This window comes from Physeter macrocephalus, chromosome 17 (assembly GCF_002837175.3).
Source record: "Physeter macrocephalus isolate SW-GA chromosome 17, ASM283717v5, whole genome shotgun sequence".
Lineage (NCBI taxonomy): Eukaryota > Metazoa > Chordata > Mammalia > Artiodactyla > Physeteridae > Physeter > Physeter macrocephalus.
The window spans coordinates 39,307,010-39,330,052 of record NC_041230.1 but is presented as its reverse complement, the minus strand read 5'-3'; the positions used below and the strand labels follow the sequence as shown (position 1 = coordinate 39,330,052).

Below are 23,043 nucleotides of genomic sequence, written 5' to 3'. Positions count from 1 at the left end.
TTTAGATAGTACTTAAACTTCTGAAAAGAAAAAATTTTAAGTCCTATTTTAGGTTTACCAATTAAATTTCCAAAGCAAAACCAGCAAGTATTTTTCTGATTCCATCTACTTCCATTTTCAGAAGTAGTTATAGATTAACAACCAAGGAAAGGCAATACATAGCAGATAGGTAAGTTCTACCACTTCATTATAACTATTTTTCCTCCTTGATTCTCTTTCTTCTTTTTTGCCTATTTAAGCCTGCCCTTGGCACTTAGTGGAGCATACTGATAATCACTAATGGCAGTCTTCTAAATTGAACATATAGCCAAATTCTGACCTAAAAGTTTACCACTACTTTGAGACCCTGTGTAAAGAAATATAGATTCCCCAGAAGGCTCAGCTGTTAAAACTTTTTTTATTGAATTATAATTAACATAGAATATTATATTAGCCTTAGGTGTACAACATAGTGATATGATATTTTTATACATATATTTCTTAATTTGATACTGAGAAGAAATCCTGGCTACAAAGAGGGTTTTAAAATGGAATATGGTATATGAGCAGGATAGTTATCTTTGTAAATATTTTGATTTAAAAATATTTGAAACCTTCTAGTCTTTATTCAACTTATCTCACAGCCAGCTGGCTAGAAACAATTCCTATGGAAATTGATTACACTGGGGGAGGGAAAAGTACCCATTTAACTTTCAATATTCTATGCTTTATTACTCTAAGAAATGAATTATTTACTCATGAGTTCTCTGGACCTATTTTCACCTAGATACTATCAATATCAATATGATTCAACTCACAATCCAATTCTGTCTGAGACAAAGCTTCCGATCATGCACAGGGCAGGCATTTAAAAGTAATTCAGGCCCATCCCACAAGACAATTTGAAAGACCATCAGTGTTGTCTTATGTTGACCCTGTAATATCAACTGCTATTCTTGCTTTTGAATTCTATTAGAATGTGAGTTCCATGAAGGCAGAGATTTTGTTGTTGTTGACTGATGCATAGTAGGTAATCAATAAATATTTGTTGAATGAAGAAATGAATGAATTAATTTTACTTTTCCTTTATCGTAGTCTATTTAGTTTGTTGTGGACTATTTGGTTAATCTTATAGTGTTACATACTTTCATTAATAGTATTTCTGGCCTAAAAATTTTCAGTATCTAAAAACAAGTTTATATTACATTTCAATTAGAAACTGCATATAAATATCCACTGACAAACAAATGCATCACCTACACAGTTACTGCTTAACAGATCTATATGCATATTTGCCCCAGATTTATTTAGGGAATAATTCTCTCCCTCTCCCTCTCCCTCCCACTCCCCCTCCCTCTCTCTCTGTCCCCCCGCCCCCACCACCTCTCTCTCTCTCTCTCTCTCCCCCTCTCGACCTCGACCTCACTGCACGGCTTGTGGGATCTTAGTTCCCTGACAAGAGATCAAACCCCGGCCCACGGCAATGAAAGTCCAAGTCCTAATCACTGGACAGCCAGGGAATTCCCAGAGACTAATTCTCATTAGTGTGATTTTTTCTTCTTCTGGAAAGTGAGAATAGGTGGAATAAGTTGAGCAGGAGTCTTTTACTTCTCCTAAGGAGACTATTCACAAATAGGTATGTCTACTAGCATAGACAAACAAGGAAAGGACTTTTTGTCTAATGCTCAAAGATACAAGTCTTTCTATGGTCATATGCACAAAGTCTTTGTATGGCCAATGATAATTTAGTTTTCTGAGCCCTATTCTGGTCTGCTTGTTGTGTTAGCTTTGCATGAGCTCCAGCTGGAATCCTGCTGGTGCTGCCTGCAGGAGTGGAAGGTGCTTTCCTGGGCTGCCTGGTGTCATTAGGTGGGGGTGAGGAGTGCTGGACCTGCAGGAGGGAAAACCTTTCTCCTGGTATGTTCTCTGTTCTCCTGGTACGTTCTCTGGTCTCCTGGTACTAATGGGGTTCCCGTTATATCACTGTTGGTGCTGCTGGGGAAGGGAAGCAACTACATGGGCTGTCTTTTGCCACTGGGTACAAGGTCAAGAACTGTGGGGTCTGGGCTGCATAGCTCTCTGCCACTGGGTAGAGGTTTGGGAGACCCTGGTCTAGTTTACCTTCTGCCCCTGGATCGCCTTCTGCCATTGGATGGAGGGTTGGGAGACACTTGGTCTGGATCTTACTATGGCCCTGGTGGAGGGCCAGGTGCTGCCAGGTCTAGGTCTCTCTCCACTGTTGGGGGAAGGATAGAGACACACAGGGCCTACTGGTACCACCAGTGCAGGTGGAGGGGGCCTGTGTGCTGCTGCCTGCTGTGGGGTGGAGGATGGGTTGGCCTCCTGGGTTCTGCCCTTGCCACTCCTGCAGGCATACTGACCTGCTGCTGCTGGCACATGAGTCCTGTGTTTTGGGCCTCCTGGTTCCACTGTTGGCAGATCAGGTCCATTACTAGTTGGCGGATATGGGAAATGGGGTGAGCTAACCCTTCCAAATTCTGCTGTTGCTATTGCAGGTTTGGGTAGGGGATGGGTTGCCCCCAAACACTGCTAATGGGTCAGCTGCTGTCACTTGGTACGAGTCATCCCACTAAGTCTCTACTGGGCTTTCCCTTTCCTGATTTTTTGGCCAAAGAGGACAGGCTTTTCATGCTTATTTATAGATTTATTATTTTGTCTATGCCTGTTGCTAGTTCTGAGTTGCAACTGCTGCCCAATTCAGATAAATGGGAGATAAAAAGAAAACCAGTAACTCGCTTGGTGTTGTTCTGTAAGTTCTAAGGTCTTCAGCCAGTCCTATTCCTTCTTTCTATATTTCAAAGTCCTTTTATACTGCTGAATATCTCCAAGGTATTAAGTAGGTTTAGAAAGGAGGAACAGGGAAAAGTGAGTCTATACTATCTCCCCCACCACCCCCTCAGGAGAAACAGCTTTATTTGGACTGAGAGTTGGAGATGAGAGGAGGACCTGAGAGAGCATACTGAGCTAAGGAGTAGAGATTAGTTTCCAAAATGGCAGTCAGAGCTCATCAGCCAAATGGGCCCCACTTCCCAGCAGCCTTGCAGTAAGTGCAATCAATAAAAGGCCTGCTGGGAAATGTTTATTTGCCACTAAATCACCCAAGCATGCCACAATTACAAGAAAGGTACAGGTTGTTTTTTTTGTTTTCCATAATTAAATTTCCACAGCATCTCCCCAATCAAAAGTATTACAAAAAGAAGTAAAAAATCACATTTTACAGATCTTAGACTTGTCTTCAGCATTTTGCTCAAATTTCACCATCTTCAAAAAGTAAAACTCTTGTAAAACTCATCAGCTACAAGTTCTATCCAAGCAGTGAGAATACGGCCTTTGCTAGCCCATGGCCAATTCTTTTCCCATTTTCCCTAGCCAGTTAGGGTTGAAAAGCAGAGTGAGGCTCAGATTGCAGGGGTGGGGAGGGGAGAGACTCAAGGGCTAATTTCCCCCAGTACAAGATGGCATCTGAAGTTTGACGGGAGAGCACAACTGGAGGGACTTGAGGGAAGGGTCCAGGCCCTGTATTCAGTCAGAGTCACTGCTGGAAAAGGAGGAGGAGGAGGAGGAGGAGGAGAAATGCTTGCCATGCTTGTGGTGTTTGTGCTTCTTTTTGTGAGCTTTCTTCATTTCCTTCTGCATCCTCTTGTCGATCACCATTCCTGGTCCTACCATGCCAGGAGCCAAAGGATTCACAGGATGCATGCCAAGGGCAGGTGGTGGGTATGCAGGGGGGTAAGGACCTGAGGGTTGGCATCCTGGATACGTGGTTGTGGCACAGGATGACAGGGTCCACTAGGGGGAAAAGCTGAATTTCCCTGGGGTGATCCTGGGGGAGTGGGAAAGGGGCCTGGAGGAAAGGTGGTGGATGGGCAGGACTGCAACCTCCAGGGTACCCGATGTTAGGGGGTATGGATTTGGCCCTGGCTGCCCAGTATTGGGATTCCACATGTTCAGGTGTTTCCTCCAATCCAGGAATGGAGAAAGAAGGAAACTGAGGAATCCAGATGTCCCATCACCTTTACACCACCGCCTGGGCTAAGTCTACACTATCTTTTCTCAGAACCTACAATGTATCTTAACGGACTTGCAAATAATACTAAATGGCTTTTAGTATCTTTTCTTCCCACATTTTCACTATGTATTTAATGAGCCCTTACAAAGTTCCAGGCACTATTCTAGGTTATGTGGATCCAGTGACGAATAAGATGGATAAAGCCCTACTACCTGGAGGTTACATTTTAGTGAAGGAGGAAAAACATACAAACAAGTAAAGTCTGTACTACCTAGAAGTTGGGGGAGAAGTTTTAAGCCAATTCAGAAAATCCAGAAAGTAAATTATTATTTTTATTTTGGCCATGTCCCATGGCCTGCGAGATCTTAGTTCCCTGAGCAGCGAATCAAACCCGGTCCCACGGCAGTGAAAGCGTGGAGTCCTAACCACTGCACCACCAGGGAATTCCCCAGAAAGTAAATTAGACAGATATATTTAATCATCCCAATATCAATTTGAATTTATGAAGAATACTGTTTTTGATAGTTTATGCCAAATAACTTTTAAAGAGTGTTCTCCTTCCATCCATGCCAAATAATAACAATTTTGGAAACTTAGAACAATTTTTGCTAAGTTTGTTGTCATCAAGCAGCACTTAGGTCATACATAAATACACTTGGTTAAAATACAAAGTAAGATTTATAAGGGATGGAAATAATAGAGTAAAAAGAATATAGAGTTTTGGGGGAAATCTAAGTTGCAACCTCTGTCAGTTATTAGCTGTGTGACCTTGAGCAAATCACTTAACTTCTCTAAATTTTGGTTTATTTACCTGTAAAATGAGATTGAATTACATTATCTCTATGATTCCTACAAGCTCCTAAAACTTTTCACATAACTGCAACCAGTTAGAGAAAAACATATGCTGGCAACTATTTTTTCACATTCATCCAATTAACCACTCTTTACAAAGCTAAAACTGAGAGACTGCACATCAATACTCTATCCCTGGGTCCTAAACCTGCATCACAGAGTTTTTGAATGATCTATCTAGAATTTTCACTTACATCTTCCCATACGTATATAGATATAGAAAACTTTCTGGAAGCTGTTAACAATAGTTTACACTGTACACTTTATCTTATTTAATTTGTATAACTTTTGTGTTAATATATACACAGTTGGGTAAAACTGAAAAATGAATCATGATGCTTTACCACTAGCCTTAATATCTCACTGAGCAGTTGTGCAGTTATCCCCCTTACTCTCCACCTCCCCCTGCAAACCCTCTCCAAGGAATGAGAAACTTGTTGCAGAGCGAAAGCTTTCACTGTCTGGCCATAATGTCATATTTGTGTATCAAGTTCTAAATCTTACTGTAAATGATGGCTATTTTAAAGAATGTTATGTGGAGGATTATGCCATAACACAAATTTAAAAGTCATTTATGTTGCTCAGTCTTCATCATTAAAGCATACCTAATTAAATCTCTCTGAGGGCACCTGGGCATTATACCAAAGCTCTGATTTCAAGGAATCACAAAAATAAGCTATTTGTCAAGGGAAATTCCTAGGTGAAAGCTATTGGTGGTTTAACTTATCAGGAATCTCCAATTAATGATACTGTATTTAAAAATGACAAATGAAAAATTTTAACTGATAAGATAGTTTAGTATTCAATTTAATTTTATATCTTCATAAAATTATTTTACATGATTTCAGTTGATAAAATTGTCAAAATAAGAAGGTCTGAATTGTGAAAAATAATAATATGTGTATGTGTGTTTCTTACCCATTTTTGAGGCTTGCAAGATTTTGATCAAATGACTAAATCATTTTATTATCAAAAATTAAACATAGGATTTAAAACCTTTTAACCTTCACTATGAGAAATTTCACACTGGATTATATTAGTGTCCCACCAGCGTGATACTCTATGAAAGAAGCATGAAGGAATTTTTGGAGAGAAGCAGGAACACATCAAAGTTGGCAAAGGACAGACCACAAATGTCCCTGACTTTCTTTAATGATTGATTAATTATGGTATTATTCATCTAATAAACATCGTTTGAATTATTATTGCTTAGATGTTACCTTATACACTAAAGCTTGACCTGTCTTTTTAAATTCCTCTATGGAATCTTGATTTCCTCATCTGTGAAATGACAATCATAAATTTCCTATCTCATAGACTTCGGCAGATTAAATGAGATAATGCTGGTAAAGAGTGTGGAATGCTGCCTAGCATTTAATATATGTTCGAGAAACATTAGCCATGGTTATCCCTAGCAGAGACTTGTACATTTTCCTGTAGTTAAATCAGATAATTATGCACTTACTTGTGCATAATTCCTAATTAATCTATTTTGGAACTGTTGATAGAAATTATAATGGCAAGCTATACTAAACTGAATATCTATATGAATGCTGAATTTTACTATGACAATAGGAAAAAAAATCCACTGTATTTGATAACATGTATTAAGCATATTACGCCCCTTAAAAATATAAGTATACAAAATTTTAAAATTTAATTTAACTCATATGAATTTCATGGCAGAAAAATATAAGTAAAAGCTAGAATTACAGGAATAAATCAATGGCCATTATGCAATTGACATCTTCATATGTAATGGCACAAAAGCATCATAATTGAGAAACACATTATAACATCCTGAAGATATCTTCATTTTCTGTTTGGAAATAATGGTGTCAGAAGAAAGAATGGTACCTAAAGAACCTAAAGCAACTTTTTCAAATGCCAATAGTTTCTGTTTTGGTCTCTTTAGTCTCAATGTCAAGTACTACTCTTATTGGTAGCAAGAAGCTTTATAAAGCTATTTTATATACATTATTGTATTCTATATATACTTTTAAGATTTTTAATATTAGGGAATAAAAAACAAAACAAAACAAAAACTCCTCTATTCCAACATATGTTAAAAAAAAAGTTGTTTATATGGTAAATGAAGGGAAATATCAAGTTGGGAAGCAAGTCTCTGCATTCAGTAAAGTCAAACAAGTATTTATTTTACAATATGGAAGATAACCTGCTAAGTGTTCTGAGTACACAAGAGAAAATAAAATAGTAAGGTTTGCTAGAGAAAATATATAGCATCACTAATTTACAATTTTTGAGCAGAATTAACTTGGTACCTTTCATGGCCTCTTCGAAAGAGCAAGGTCTTGCCGGACTAGATATTTCCTTCTTCACGTTTACATTCAAAGCAGCAGCTGCTGCTATTAAGACAAACAAAAAGGATTAATGTATTTATTTAAACTTATCCTAACAAAACATGTATCTTAAAATTCTTTAACTGGAATATCTTCTCACAAAGCACTATTAAATTATTTGTTTAGCAGAAATTCTAGGTTCAGATGAGTTTTTATAATCACCAGTCTATGCTCTAAAATGCACCAGTCTCCCAGTGGGCAGAAGCATATGCTTACTTATTAAAACAAAATAAAAACAACCGCAACTTCAAAAAATCTTTCTTGGGCTTCCCTGGTGGCGCAGTGGTTGAGAGTCCGCCTGCCGATGAAGGGGACGCGGGTTCGTGCCCTGGTCCGGGAGGATCCCACATGCCGCGGAGCGGCTAGGCCGCTGGGCCTGCGCGTCCGGAGCCTGTGCTCCGCAACGGGAGAGGCCACGGCAGTGAGAGGCCCGCGTACTGCGCACACACACAAAAAAATTTTTCTTGTAACAGTACACATATTGATATGAGATGAGTAGAAGACTGATATGAGATTTTTTAAACTTACCAAATATACTGTAACACTAGCATGAAAAAGAAATTCACCATTTACCTACATAAATGATTTATTTAAAATAATACTGATTCAGAATCAATTGAGCTAAATTTGTTTTTAAACTGTGATGAATATACAAAATCTATAACATTATGATTATTCTTTTTAGCAAGCCTTAGAAAATATAATCTTTGCTATTATTAATGGAGAATTACTACACTACTATATCTATACATATCAAGTACATCTACTATGAAAACTTTAAATTTAATGAGCGTGAGAGTAGAGATCAGTTCTGAATGGTAAAGTTAAATAAATTCCAAATAAACAGGTTTTTACTTAAAATGACTGTATAATAATTTTATTTAAATAGATGTTAATTTCTATTTTTCATTGTATTTATTCCTGCGCGTCCGGAGCCTGTGCTCCGCAACGGGAGAGGCCACGGCAGTGAGAGGCCCGCGTACTGCGCGCACACACACAAAAAAATCTTTCTTGTAACAGTACACATATTGATATGAGATGAGTAGAAGACTGATATGAGATTTTTTAAACTTACCAAATATACTGTAACACTAGCATGAAAAAGAAATTCACCATTTACCTACATAAATGATTTATTTAAAATAATACTGATTCAGAATCAATTGAGCTAAATTTGTTTTTAAACTGTGATGAATATACAAAATCTATAACATTATGATTATTCTTTTTAGCAAGCCTTAGAAAATATAATCTTTGCTATTATTAATGGAGAATTACTACACTACTATATCTATACATATCAAGTACATCTACTATGAAAACTTTAAATTTAATGAGCGTGAGAGTAGAGATCAGTTCTGAATGGTAAAGTTAAATAAATTCCAAATAAACAGGTTTTTACTTAAAATGACTGTATAATAATTTTATTTAAATAGATGTTAATTTCTATTTTTCATTGTATTTATTTTATTTATTTATTTTATTTATTCCCTAATTTATTCAAAATGGGAATTGAGTCAACTTATTTTCAATTTATTCTTCACATGACAATGCAAAATGATGGTTATAGAGAATATAAAGAGATAGTTTTAACTGTGAATAAAGAGACAAAATGTACACATCTCCTAAGAATGAAGTTAAAAAATTTATCTAAGCATGCTGCGCTGCACATGAGGTCCAACAAATGATAATTTGAATGAACTATCAATTGAATGAAATTATCAATTGAATAGAATTGATGAGAAAAGAAATCCATAGACAATTCTAAAGCATAACATTAATTCTAACAATTACAGATTTTAAAATGGAAACTAATCTTTGAAAAATTTTTTAATTTCTACTTTTTTTTTTTTTTTTTTTTTTTTTGCAGTACACGGGCCTCTCACTGTTGTGGCCTCTCCCGTTGCGGAGCACAGGCTCCGGACGCGCAGGCTCAGCGGCCATGGCTCATGGGCCTAGCCGCTCCTCGGCATGTGGGATCTTCCCGGACCGGGGCACGAACCCGTGTCTCCTGCATCAGCAGGCGGACTCTCAACCACTGCGCCACCAGGGAAGCCCGAAGGTTTTAATTTTTATGTAGCTTTATCAATATTTTCTTTACAGGGCACGAACCCATGTCCCCTGCATCGGCAGGTGGACTCTCAACCACGGCACCACCAGGGAAGCCCTAAATTTCTACTTTTAAAACAAGTTTTAGTCATTTGTCTTTAGAGCAACAAAAAATTATGAATAAATATTTTATCCTCCATTTCTTATAGCAATTACTACGTAGTCACTGCAAAAAATAACTAAGGAGATTTCTGTGTCTTAATAGATGGAAGTAAAACAAATTAATGGCTAAGCAATGCTTCAGTGACTAACTGGCAATGAAACAAAGGTTTTACGACTCTGCAAAGTAAGTGCCTAAGAGCATGTACACGCAATGTATTTTTGGCAGTATAGACTCAGAAGGCTTTAGAGGGGCTTGTGTCTGGCAGAGCATGCAGAGCCAGCCAGTTTATGTACACTTGAGCCCCTGCCCCAATCCTACTTTTAGACTGTGTACCAAGTATACAAGATCCCAAAATTTTCTGCACAACTACTCTATGGACCATGTGTGAAATCTTAGGCCAATAGGGTGAACAGAGCTTACAAGCACTGACCAGTGCATCAAGGCCCTCCAGGTAGAGGATGGAGCCAGGAAAGGGAAAAGAAGGGTGCCAGCCTGGGGAATTCCTCTTTCTTCATGTTGTCATATCCCAGTTTGGACCTCCAAGCAGTTTGAAAATCCTCAATTCGATCTGGCCTTCCAGGTTATTATGAAGGTATTATGGTCAAATTAGGAGGATAGAATATACTTTATTTAATTATTTGTTATTTTTATCTATAACTTTTAAATATTTAGACAAAATGGTGTAGCAGTTGCCATTTCTACTCTTGACTCACAAAAATTATGCTGGGCCTTGTTCTAGCTGTTACAATTACTATACACCACTGACTATTCAGATGTTTAACCACAGTCCCTGGATGAATCACAAAAGCAATTAGTTTATCATAATGAGACAGTGCAAATTTTCTATAACCAAGTTTTCCTGAAATCATATTCTCTCACATGAACACCTAAAAAGATGCTCACATTTTATAAAATATAAAGAAGTGAAATTGTGGGAAGATTCTTTAATTAGCTATATCATAAAGGCAGAAACTGAAGCATTGGATCTCACTATAAAATTTGCATATTATATATTTATTCAATTAAGAGCTTCTGAGGGTGACTGCTATCTATGATATATACAGTACAAGGGGGAAATACTTAAAAGAATAAATGTATGTTAGCGATTGCCTAAATGTGGCCAAATATAGCCAATTAGTGTAGGCTTTAAAACAGAACACTTAAAAGCTGTTTTATTTGGCAATTTATTAAAGGGAATTTTTTAATAATCAGCATTCATCACTAAGAAATGAAGATTCATAGTGCTGATGCTAAGCACTTCACAGTCCTGAAGTTCTTTATTATTGATCATAAAACCAAACAAAAACAACAAAACCTCAGTATTTTCAGGATGGTGAAAACTTTAAGGCTATCCTCCCCCCACACACACTTCCTTCTTCCCTTCCCACACAAATATACTAACTACTGTATGCCATTTTTCTCCCCCTATGAGCAAACTCCTCCTCACATAAATACTAAGTGTTAATATTTATTAACTAGCAGTTACTAAAATGCTTTAACTACCATTAGTTTTAAATCAAATTTTCTTGGATTTTTGAGACCTTCTTAGAAAGAAAACAATCAACTATTTCATCTTTAAGTATAAACCAATATCCTCTTCCCTAGTTTTGTTGAAGCCAGTATATTGTTTCCAAACTTTGTCTTTTTCTGTCTGAAATTTCTACTTGTGATCTTTTATTCTGAGATAAATACTAGAAGGATTTCATTAGTGCTATACTGTGACACACTTTTGTAGCAAACTGGTGGGAAATAACCAATGTTGTGAAACTCAGACATGATTAAAAAGAACAAAAAGGGAACAGATCACATTAAGTGATAGAAAGTAATTATCAAGACTAGTTATAACTCTGTCCTAGCGACTGTTTCCATCACTTTTGTTGCCATGGCTTTCTTTCCTTGCTACCATTTTTCACTTTGTACCTCACTGAATCCTGAACCATTTGGGAATAACATCAGTAAACGTAAAGATATGGAAGAACTTCTAACTCTAAAGCATGCCTGAGATAGGAATGGAGTAAACCATGGTAAGCATGGCAGAAACCAAGCCTAGGTAAACAAAACATGTGAAGAGTTTCCATTTCCAAAATGTTCTCTCTGCTTCTCCAGGAAAAGCCTTCTTTTCTTCCGGCAACTAAACTAATGTAGGCAAAAACCTCTTAGGACACTTCTTACCCAAAGATATAAATTTATAAGCAACTGCTCTGGTTTCTAAAGCACCTTTTTTACCTAAATGCTTAAAATTATATATAAAATATTTATTCACCAGAAGTCTTTGATATTTTTGATAACACAAATTTGAAAATGTTACAGGCATATGATTCTATTTGTGATATTATCACTTATCATTCCAAGCGATCTCTCACCTCTCCCAAAATGCATCCTATAAGCCAGCCAGACTAAAAACTATTAGCAGTTTCTCAAAGTCATCACTTTCACCTTTCTGCACATAAGAGGTACTCAATGAATGGTAATTCTTACCAAGGAGTAACTTGTATGACAACTCTGGAGAGCGTGACTTCAGAGCATTTCTAGCTTTTCTTTTATTATTAGAGCATAATGCAGAAACAGTTCCCTTAATATGAGTAAAAGCAGTGTTTGGTGGCCATCTTCTTAGGAAATAATGCCATCTTCAAAAAATACTGATATCAATTCATCTTAGCACACAACTTTCTCTTTTAAGTTGGCTGGTCTTCTTCATATTCTTCCAAAGAACTAGAAGTTAATTATTCCTTTTGATTCAGAACTTTTTATTTTGACATACCTGGGTCTGGAGTGTAAGTGAATGGCTGAACATCGTGAGATCTTCCAGCATTGGTCACTACGTATATTCCCACTGATACTGGCAAAGTTATATGTTGGTCATGATATGGGGGAACCTTCACAATAAGATGATTCTAATTGAAAGAAAATTACAAGAGTCAGAAAAGCAGTAATGTTTAAATTAAAATTTTGAAATAAAATATTATAATTAAGTACATTTCCTGTTAGTTGTAAAGTTTAAAAAGTCTGACTAGGGGAAAAAACGTAGTATTTAAAAGCTCAGGTTCACGGGCATCAGGACATTAATCTTAAAACTGCTTTTAAGGTAAAATACCAATGTTTTACAATGGCTTACAAAGTCCCTGCCCTGTCAACTTTATCTCATTCCCCTTCTCCTCCAGCTTGTTACACTCCAGTCACACTGACCTTCTTACACTAACACAGTAAATTCATTCTTTTAACACACTAAATTCATTTTTACCTCAGAGCCTTTACAACTTTCTGTTCTCTCTCACTGGAAAACTCTTCCTTTACCTCTTCAAATGGATAGTTCCTTACCCATTTTCAGGTCTCATTCAAATGTCATCTCCTCAGAGAAGCCCTCTCTGACCATCCTATTTAAAGTAGCACCCCTCTCCAATCTGACCACATAATCTTGTTTATTTCTAAAACAGCACTTATCACCACCTGAAATTACTGTGATTATCTGCTTGTTTTTTATCCCTCTCCAACCACAAGAATGTAACTTCCATGAGAACCTAGGATGTTCTGTTCTTCATTCTGTCTCCATGGTTAAGCACCTCACACAAAATATACTCAAATATATTTGTCGAAAAAAAGAATGTATATTCAGGAAAAAAATATGTCCACCAAGCACAATGTCAGTTACCATGTTTTGTAAACCTTAACAGTGAGATGTATCAATACTTCGCAATGCAGTTCACTGCTTCCTAACCGCTTTAATTCTCATTTAAAGTCAACAGGGTTCAGTTTACCCAAACCTCAGTAGATCAAAGTCATTTTTTTGTATGTGAAAATAGTGGTAGAAGCATCCTTTTAAGAGAAAGGAAGAGTTCCATAAATGCTTCAGCAGCACTTATTCTTCTTAGAAGACACAATGAACCACATTTGACTTGTTCTCTTCTTCCCTAGTATGTTGTCGTATTGGGAAGGAATATCAAGGGGTAGTGATTATCCTTTTTATACTGAGTAAGTGATATGCAGGAGGCCAATGGTGATAGCTGAGGATGAAGTGAATGTGATGACATTTTTTTACTTAGTTAGACTATGGTAGTTGGTTGACTCAGTTGAGTAGAACATGTGACAAATGAGGCCAAGATTTTGATTTTTGAGCACTTAATTTGTTTCTAAGTCATCTTAAAACACTCTCTGAAATAGTCACATTATACATTTAAAAATAGCTTCTTATTTATGGCATTAATAGAATGCTTCCTGAGTCCAGTTAGCCATCTCAAAAAAAATCACACTTTTAATTCAGGTGGAAAAACATATATAAATGTGTGTACATCCACAGGTATTAGGGGGCAAAAATCTGAATGCACATACTCAATTGCACATGAGGCCATCAAAAAATGTACCTGCAGTGATCCAACTTCTAAGAAACAGAATCTTAAAATCTTGCCCACCTTCCTTTGTTTAAACACTGCAACTACATCACAAAGCAGTCCTACCTACCGTTAAGGAGATGGTTGAATGGATGGACTTGTGAAGTATCTTCCCGGTCTTAAAATTATATATTTGGCAAACTCAGTAACTGAAATTATTCTTCTGAATAAAAACTTGTTTCTTGGTAATTAGTAACAGAATTAGTATCTAAAAGTCAGATGCATATTTTATTTAAACAAACCTTTTACTCCCCTTGCTTTGGAGAGCATATTTAAGCAAATCTAATTTGAAACCTTTTATTTATTTATTTTAATTTTATTTTATTTATTCTATTTTTTGGCTGCGCTGGGTCTTCATTGCTGTGCGTGGGCTTTTCTCTGGTTCCACAGAGCGGGGGCCATTCTTTGTTGCAGTGCGCGGGCTTCTCATTGTGGTGGCTTCTCTTGTTGTGGAGCATGGGCTCTAGGTGCGTGGGCTTCAGTAGTTGTGGCACACGGGCTCAGTAGTTGTGGCTCACGGGCTCTAGAGTGCAGGCTCAGCAGATGTAGTGCATGGGCTTAGTTGCTCTGTGGCATGTGGGATCTTCCTGGACCAGGGCTCAAACCCGTGTCCCCTGCATTGGCAGGCAGATTCTTAACCACTGCGCCACCAGGGAAGCCCCCGAAACCTTTTAAAAGCCAAATGAACCTATTTTCATACTAATTGTTCTTACTTCCTCAATCGGAATCCAGAAATTCTGCAAGTGATTTGAATTAAAAACTAAGTAAATTGTAGGTAGTGATAGTAAGTTTTTTAAAAATACTACTCTCAAAAATTAAGAGCAATTAACTACCACTGAGCTAGGAGTACAATACAGACAAAACATACAAAGGATTGGGAGAACTGTGGAGCAGGCAGAATGTTCTCTGAGGTAAAAAGAGAAGAATATCTGAAATTTAATTTCTTTATCTTTAAAAAAAATATTTATTTATTTATTTATTTTTGCTGTGCCGTGTTTTAGTTGCAGCATGCGGGATCTTTTAGTTGCGGCATTCGAACTCTTAGTTGCAGCATGCATGTAGGATCTATAATACTTCCCTGACCAGCGATTGAACTGGGTCCCCTGCATTGGGAGTGCGGAGTCTTAGCCACTGGACCACCATGAAGTCCCTGAATTTTAATTTCTTAGAAAAATCTGCTTGGATTCAAAGTAACAACTTTCTTTTTTCCAGCAGATAATCTTTTTCAGAGCTTACAAGCTCTGAAGTGGGAATTGTCTGCTCAACAAGTTATACAAGAAATCATAAAATGCCAGAGTAAGAAGGAACCTCAAATAATCTAGTAAAAGAGTTTATCTTATAGATTAGAAAACTGGGGCAAAAGAGAGACTTGTCTTACACAGGTAACACAGATTGTTAGTGACAAAGCAGGTACTAGAATTTCAGTTAAGACTAGTTTAGCAGAGATTATCTGATGGTAAATGTGACAAAGGAATGGCTGCTGAGTCCTACCATCTCTTCTTGACAGCATGTAGTAGCATAGGCTAGAGGAAAACTTTCTGCATAGCAGTTGTCTAGGTATACAGGAAGCTCCACCTTACATGATACTATGTAGTGAAGAATTAATTTAACTCCAAGTGAGGTCTAGTCTTTTCCCTTGGCTACTGGGAGGTGATCTCTAGGCCCCTAGAATGTCCTGTCTGACAGAAGTATCTTTGTTTGTTTAGGGGCTTTGGCCACTGAAAAGTCTAACAATGTAATTTATGAAGAGAGCTTTGAAACATGTCGTATCATTTCCAACCTCTGGGGGAACTGGAGACTAAAGGTTAGCTGCACGGGCAGTATGTGATCCAACCCAAATAAAAACTCTGAATACCAATAGCTTGGATGAGTTTCCTAACAGGCAGTACTCTGTATGTACTGCCTATGTTGTCACACATCAATGTGCTGAGAGGGTAAGGCAGCCCTGAGGACAGGAAGCTTCACCTTCAGGACCCTCCCAGACCTTACTTTATGTGTCTCTCCCTTTGGCTGGCTCTGATTTGTGTTCTTTTGCTTCTCTGTTCTTTATGAACTGTACTAATACATACCAGTCTTCTGCATATGCCTTATATCTGATTTACTCATAAGTTTGTCTTTCTCTTTTGTTTCAATTTCTATGAGGTTGGTCTTATCTGCTCTATATACTAATGCTTAAGTCAGTTCTTTATCCTTGTTTTCAAACTTTTTCTCCTTGTTATTTGGAAAACAATATATAGCAAGGTCCTACAAATATAGACTCTTTAAGTGTAACAAGTAGTGCTTCTGAATGCAAAATGGTAACTAACAAGTATGAAACACCTGGCACATAGCAGGTACTCAATAAATGTTTCTCTTTGATTTAACTAAATATAGTACGTTAAGATAATCCAAATCCTCAGAGCAAATAAATATTAGGAAAGAAATCTTTCGTTCATTAACAAGGGTAATTTGCTAATGCTCTTAATTTTTTCAAATAGAGAACTGTCACTTCTAGCATCAGTGGAATAAATCTATTTCAGTTAAAGAAACCCAAGAAAGAAACTTTAAATGATTTACATCAACCCCATATAAAGAAATTTGTTAATGCAGGAAAATTTTGGAGCAAAACTCAATTTCTCAGAGAGTAAACAATCAAACTATACAAAGTTTAAATTATACCTGATGAAATAATTCCATGTCAATTTCAGCTTCTGACTTCCAAGAGTTTTCATCTGATTGAAATAAAAACAGTGACTTACTAAAATTGTGAAAAATTTTTTACTTTGTAGCTACAACTATATATTTATAACAAAGTGAAACATGCAACAATTTCTAAGGCAGTATTGTGCCTACTTACCAGAAACATTTTCTTGGAAAATAACTTTAGTTCCTTTCAGAAAGTTCTTGCCGATTAAAAATACTTCTTCCTCTCCTTTCACTGAACAGCTATGTAAGCTCTTCTTTAAGATTTCTGGCACTCCTGCTGGCTGAGCTGTAGATATATATAAGCATTCCATAAAAAGAACCACCAACACTTACTTCTTATCTAAAATCAACTCTCAATTATCCAGTTCTATAAGTTGTCTTTGTTGACCCCTGAATTTGACTTCTTTTATTCTGCATATTAAATTTTACCATAACAGAAAGCAAAGAAAAAACAGAAGTCTATTAATTTTTAATGACTATTGTCAGATTTTATAGGGATGGATTAATGTCTGTGATGACATTTTAATTTATTAGATGTCATCTTTGTTTTCTCATTACATGAACAAAAAAAGGTGTAAAATATGAATTTGGTCATGTTTTGTCTTAATATTTTTAAAAAATTCAATTTAAAAACAAATTTATCTCACAATCCTAACCTTAAAAATGTCAGCTATGCTATGCCATTACAAGACTTCTGAGGCAATGTGAGCCTATGGGTAGTATTGAGGGCATCTTTAAGGATCTAGACACAGGACTCAGGCCCTAAACCAAAAGAACACCTGAAAACAGACTGAATGCAATTCAGAGCAATTCTTTCTACGAGGGGATCTCCTTGAACTAGGTTACCCTGAGGTTAAAGATTAAATGCACTTGTTTTTCAATTACAAAGACTAACTGGGCTTCCCTGGTGGCGCAGTGGTTGAAGAGTCCGCCTGCCGATGCAGGGGACACGAGTTCGTGCCCTGGTCCGGGAAGATCCCACATGCCGCGGAGCGGCTGGGCCCGTGAGCCATGGCCGCTGAGCCTGCGTGACCGGAGCCTGTGCTCCGCAACGGGAGAGACCACAACAGTGAGAGGCCCGCGTGCCGCACCAAAAAAAAAAAAAAAAAAAGACTAACTAACCACTAGTACAATTAACAAAGAGGTTGACTAGTACTAAACAGGAGCCAGATCTAAGACATTGTAACTGGCCTACCAACTTCCTCATGTCATGATTTCCTTAAGAAAATTTAATATGTACTGCTTAGTAAAACAGGTTCCAAAGTAAGTGTATCTGGGAATTACTGAGTTAAGCAAAGCTAAATGAATAGGATTTCTCCAAGCATTTCACATTCTGATGTACACTGTAAATATCCAAGAAGTGGGTACAGTACACAGTCCCCCCAACATATCTGACTCCAGAAACATTCTTCCATATTGACGCCTAAGGACTAGTTTTCCACCAGAATACTCCCTGGGATACTGGTTAATGCAAATACATACCTTTTAGGTACTCAAAAACCTGCTTCCTTAAGATTAAGCACTTTGAAATAGAATTGTTGTTTTAGTAAACCCTAACAACATATATACTGCAAAGGTAAACTTTAACATGGCTGTATAACTCATCAACTTCTAAATTAATGAGATAGTCTATTAAACTTTAGGAAAAGTTTAAGTTTTTTTCTCATTAAATACTTACATATTTAATGTTAATTTTATCTTTACAAGAAAGTAATATGGGAAATTATCCTTGTCAAAATATTTATTGCCCCTCTTTCCCTAGACCTGCCGTTCCTTGTGGGAAGGCTCTTGCTCCACTCAACGTCATTCTTGCTCCACTCATGTAAGGACTGGCCATGTGACTTGTTAGTATGATGAAATGTGAACTGAAGTAATGTGCCACTTCCAGGCTTTAAGAGCCCCACACAGTTCTACCATCTTCCTCCACTACAAAAATGGCAATATCCCAGAAAGGGGCAGCTTCTAAAGCCTGGTTCCCAGAGTGAAGAAAATGGAGCTGCTTCCAAACTACACCCAATATTATCATAAAATGAGGAAGAAGTAAAACTTTGTCGTGTAAGCCACTTAGATTTTTTTGGTTGTTTGTTACTGTAGCACCGTTTAGCCTCACTTATTAATACAAGCAAGTATCTTATCCTAATTCAATATCTGAATGGCAAATAATATTTTCAGCAATGTCTGAGTTTAAAAGAAACTGTGATTGTATAAACATATACACTGTCTGGAACCCACAGGGTTAATGTATGAACAGAATGGAAACAGTTACTGGTCATACACTGGTAATTACATACCCTTTTAAAGAATTAAGTGAACTTAAGTGAATTTATAACTTTTTGGAGTAACACTGGAACTAGATACTTGTTTTTATACGACATTCAAGAAAAATATTATAAATATTATTTTGATTAGAAAACAATAAGAGGTGCAAAATTATATGCACATATTGTATTAACAAAATGAATGGAAAGTTTATAACCTTTCCCCCCCACTTTCAAAATACTTGTATGGAAATTCCACTTCACTCATGATTATCAAAACATTTTTCCTACCTCATTTTTTCCTTTTATGTATTAAAGGCTTAAGATGGCCAAATGAGGCCCCTCTGTAGGTACAATGTGTATTTATCTTTTATATATTTGTATTTACATTACACAAAGAACTAGTCTGTTCAAGATAATTTAACTTCTAACTTTTGACCTTAAAAGGTCTTTTCTATTAAAAAGTTTAATGGTTACCTAACAGGACATACTCCATACTAAACAGAACTGAAGTCAGGATTATTTACGCATTAACTGTTTTATTCTTATCTTTAAGTAATTAGTAAGCTGACTCTTGAAAGTGATCACATTGCTTTAAAAAACTGTAACAAAAAAAGCAGGCACCTTTCTGGTATTATAAAAAACAATGTGCTTTTAGATGCTGTTCTAATAGCAGCCTCAAAAATAAAGCTGAGGGACTTCCCTGGTGGCACAGTAGTTAAGAATCCTCCTGTCAGCACAGGGGACATGGGTTTGAGCCCTGGTCCGGGAAGATCCCACATGCCGTGGAGCAACTAAGCCCGTTTGTCACAACTACTGAGCCTGCGCTCTAGAGCCTGCGAGCTGCAACTACTGAGCCCTCACGCCACACCTACTGAAGCCTGCATGCCTAGAGCAGCCCCTGCTCGCCACAACTAGAGAAAGCCCTCACGCAGCAACAAAGACCCAACACAGCCAAAAATTAAAAAAAATAAAAAGCTGAAAAAAATTAATGAACATCTGAATACTGAACATCTGAATACTGAAAAATAACAAAGCAAATATTTCAACCTGTCAAAAGAATTAGTAAAGCTTTTTAATGTCTGTGAAGAGAAGAAGTTTACTCAATGATATTACCCCTTCTCTAAAGTTGTGGAAGAGCTAGAAATAAGGAAAGTAGGAACTCGTTAAATTCAGTAAGATTTAATACAATAAGCATTAGTAAGACAAAATCTAAAATACATTATATTGAAGAAAGCTATGATTAATTTTGCCATATTAAAAAAATTATTATAGAAGGGTGGATACTAAAAAAGTATGAAAATTGATATTCTTAATTTGATCTAGTATATATGTATTGTCTGGAGACATCTAAAGGTGTGAAGAATGTAAAAAGGGATGATTCTTCTATCCCCTTAACAACAAACAAACAAAAAGACAATGGATCCAATGGCCACTGTTAAACCAACAAGTAGAAGCAGGACTGTTTTTCTAAGGTCACAAGGCACAACGTGAATTCTGGCATTAGGCCTTCTTTCCACTGAGTGTCTCTAGATGGAAGATCAAGTATCTGTTTCCTCTCCTCCCTTCCACCTCTAGAACCTTTTGGCCCCTCTTCCTTTTCTACCTCCCTCTCATCTTCCTGTTTCTTTCTACCTCCCATTCCAATTCTAACCCTTCTCAGTAACCTATTTCCTTTTCACCTCTCATTCTACACCAACTGCTCAAACCTGCCAAAAAGGTTATATTCACGGAAATAAACACAAACCATAAACCCATAGTGGAACATAGAGTAGCTATGGTCATGCTCAAAGTATTAGATCACGTAAAAGAAGAACTGCACATGCCCCACTAAAATTGAAACTCCATCCTAATAATATTCAAGTTGAGACATATTTTGATTTATGGTAAATTAGCACCTAAATTAGAAAAGTTTTATAACTCAATAAACCATCTACAGATTATTTATTCTGTCCCTATCTGAACACAATAGAATGGACATGGAATCTAGAAACTTTAAAAGCAGCATATTTATAACTGAACATTATCCAGAAATAGCCCAAGGAAATACTAGTATCAAAACAAATTTTTCATAATAATGAAAAATAGAGAAATCCAAATGAGCTCTCTTTATTTTTATTTTATTTTATTTTTTAATTTTTGGCTGCATTGGGTCTTCACTGCCGCGCACGGGCTTTCTCTAGTTGCAGTGAGCGGTGGCTACTCTTTGTTGCGGTGCACGGGCTCCTCATTGCAGTGGCTTCTCTTGTTGTGCAGCACAGGCTCTAGGCGTGTGGCCTCAGTAGTTGTGGCACATGGGCTCAGTAGTTGTGGCACGTGGGCTCAGTAGTTGTGGCTCACAGGCTTAGTTGCTCCGTGGCACGTGGGATCTTCCCAGACCAGGGCTTGGATTCTTAACCACTGTGCTACCAGGGAAGCCCCAAATGAGCTCTCTTGAGATCAGAAAGATATTTACTACTTTCTTTATAAAATTAGGGTGTTTGCTAAGCTAACGTAGGGGTATAGTCACTTCTGAGATGAATTAGAAAGGAAGGGAAAAATAAGATTTACCTAAGGTAAATAATTTGACAAAACTAAGCTACAATTAAATAACAAAGGCTTTGTAAGTATCCTGGGGGTACCAAGGTCATAATACCCATAACGACCCAATAGGAAATTCAAGTGAATGGAACTCACTCTCTTCTGCTCTTTTGAATTCAGAAGCAAGGCCAAAGAAAATAATAGTTAATGAAAATCTTCTTAAGGGATGTACAAAGGAAAAAGTTTTCCTATTTATTACTTGTAATAATACTCATTACAGGGAAACCAGACTATATCTTGAAGCACATACAACATGACTGAATTTAAATACACACACACGGACTTCCCTGGTGGCGCAGTGGTTGAGAATCCGCCTGCCAATGCAGGGGACACGGATTCGATCCCTGGTCTGGAAAGATCCCACACGCCGCGGAGCAACTAAGCCCGTGCACCACAACTACTGAGCCTGTGCTCCAGAGCCCGTGAGCCACAACTACTGAGCCCATGTGCCACAACTACTAAGCCTGCACTCTAGAGCCCGCGAGCCACAACTACTGAGGCCACATGCCACAACTACTGAAGCCCGTGAGCCTAGAGCCTGTGCTCCACAACAAGAGAAGCCACCACAATGAGAAGCCCGCACACCGCAACGAAGAGTGGCCCCCACTCTGCACAACCAGAGAAGAGCCCATGCACAGCAACGAAGACCCAACACAGCCAAAAAAAAAAAATTACACACACACGTCATTTACTTTCTATGCCAAGGTTAGCAAAGTAAGAATTTCATTTCCCACTATACTATAATACTTTAATTTGTAATCAGAACCCCAACTGCTATATATTTACAAAGTTCTGCTTACCTTATTGTTTCTTACATTCTAATACAAAACACTTAGAATCACAGAGATTTATCACACTGTGAAGATGCTGTGAAAATCCTGTGGCTTTGCAATTTACTTCAGGCCAACTGTTCAAATTACTTTTTAAATCAGTATAGGATGATAAGAGGAAACCACAAAATGCTACATTCCTTTTGAATTTTATTAGAAATTACCCACCTTTAATTTAGCCTAGAAAATTTAACTATAGCTTTGAAAATGTTTCAAATTTTTCATGATCACAAGCTGGAGTATGAAAAACAACTGATATTTAGAGATATCAAAAGATTAATAGAAAATGAAAAAGAAACTCCATATATTTAATATCTCCATATTTTCTTACTTACTACATAAAATCGGAGAAGAGGGTGTTTGCAGTGTCAAAGTGGAGCCATCTTTCCTTGTGATATTAACTCGAAAAACCAATCTGGCACGAGTGCTTTTTTTCTTGGAACCAGCAATTCCTATTCTGGCTTCAACATCAGCATTCCTCAATTTCAATATCCCTACGCAGTCCACCCTAATACAGAAAAAATATATTAACTGATATTTTCTGTTGTATGAATAGTACAATATTCTTAATCAAACAAGTTTTCTTTTTAAACATAATTTGCTTCCTTGTTAATTTTTGAGTATGTAATATAATTATATGGTTCCAAATTCAAAAAAACAGAGAAGGGTAAGTTCTGAATATTCATAACTTCTCATCTCGTCAACTTTTCATTTATAATAATAATGGAAAAAATAGTACAGAAGTAAAATCACTATTTCAAAATCTGAATGTAAGTAATGGTTTACAAGGGGTACTTTTGCTTTAAAAAATTAAATTTATCCTCTTTCTTTTTGCACTTAATTCAGATATTAAAATAGAGAAATGGATTTTA

General features: G+C 37.0%; 1 protein-coding gene and 1 pseudogene across 10 annotated transcripts in view; both read right to left on the bottom strand.

The window, feature by feature from the left end:
• The window catches only part of NFAT5 (nuclear factor of activated T cells 5), a 126,829-nt gene that overhangs the window by 6,398 nt on the left and 97,388 nt on the right, over positions 1–23,043 (bottom strand). For 8 of the 10 annotated variants that reach the window (XM_007129030.4, XM_007129035.4, XM_028478043.2 and 5 more), the window contains 5 exons: positions 22,507–22,679; positions 16,655–16,789; positions 16,477–16,529; positions 12,195–12,327; positions 7,144–7,227 (listed from right to left, as the gene is read on the bottom strand). In XM_007129030.4, coding sequence (XP_007129092.2) covers positions 7,144–7,227; positions 12,195–12,327; positions 16,477–16,529; positions 16,655–16,789; positions 22,507–22,679 — 578 coding nt within the window. The remainder of the gene's footprint in view (positions 1–7,143; positions 7,228–12,194; positions 12,328–16,476; positions 16,530–16,654; positions 16,790–22,506; positions 22,680–23,043) is intronic. The other 2 variants (XM_007129031.4, XM_007129032.4) reach the window with 1 other exon arrangement.
• LOC102978949 (proline-rich protein 13-like) lies at positions 1,575–4,658 on the bottom strand (annotated as a pseudogene).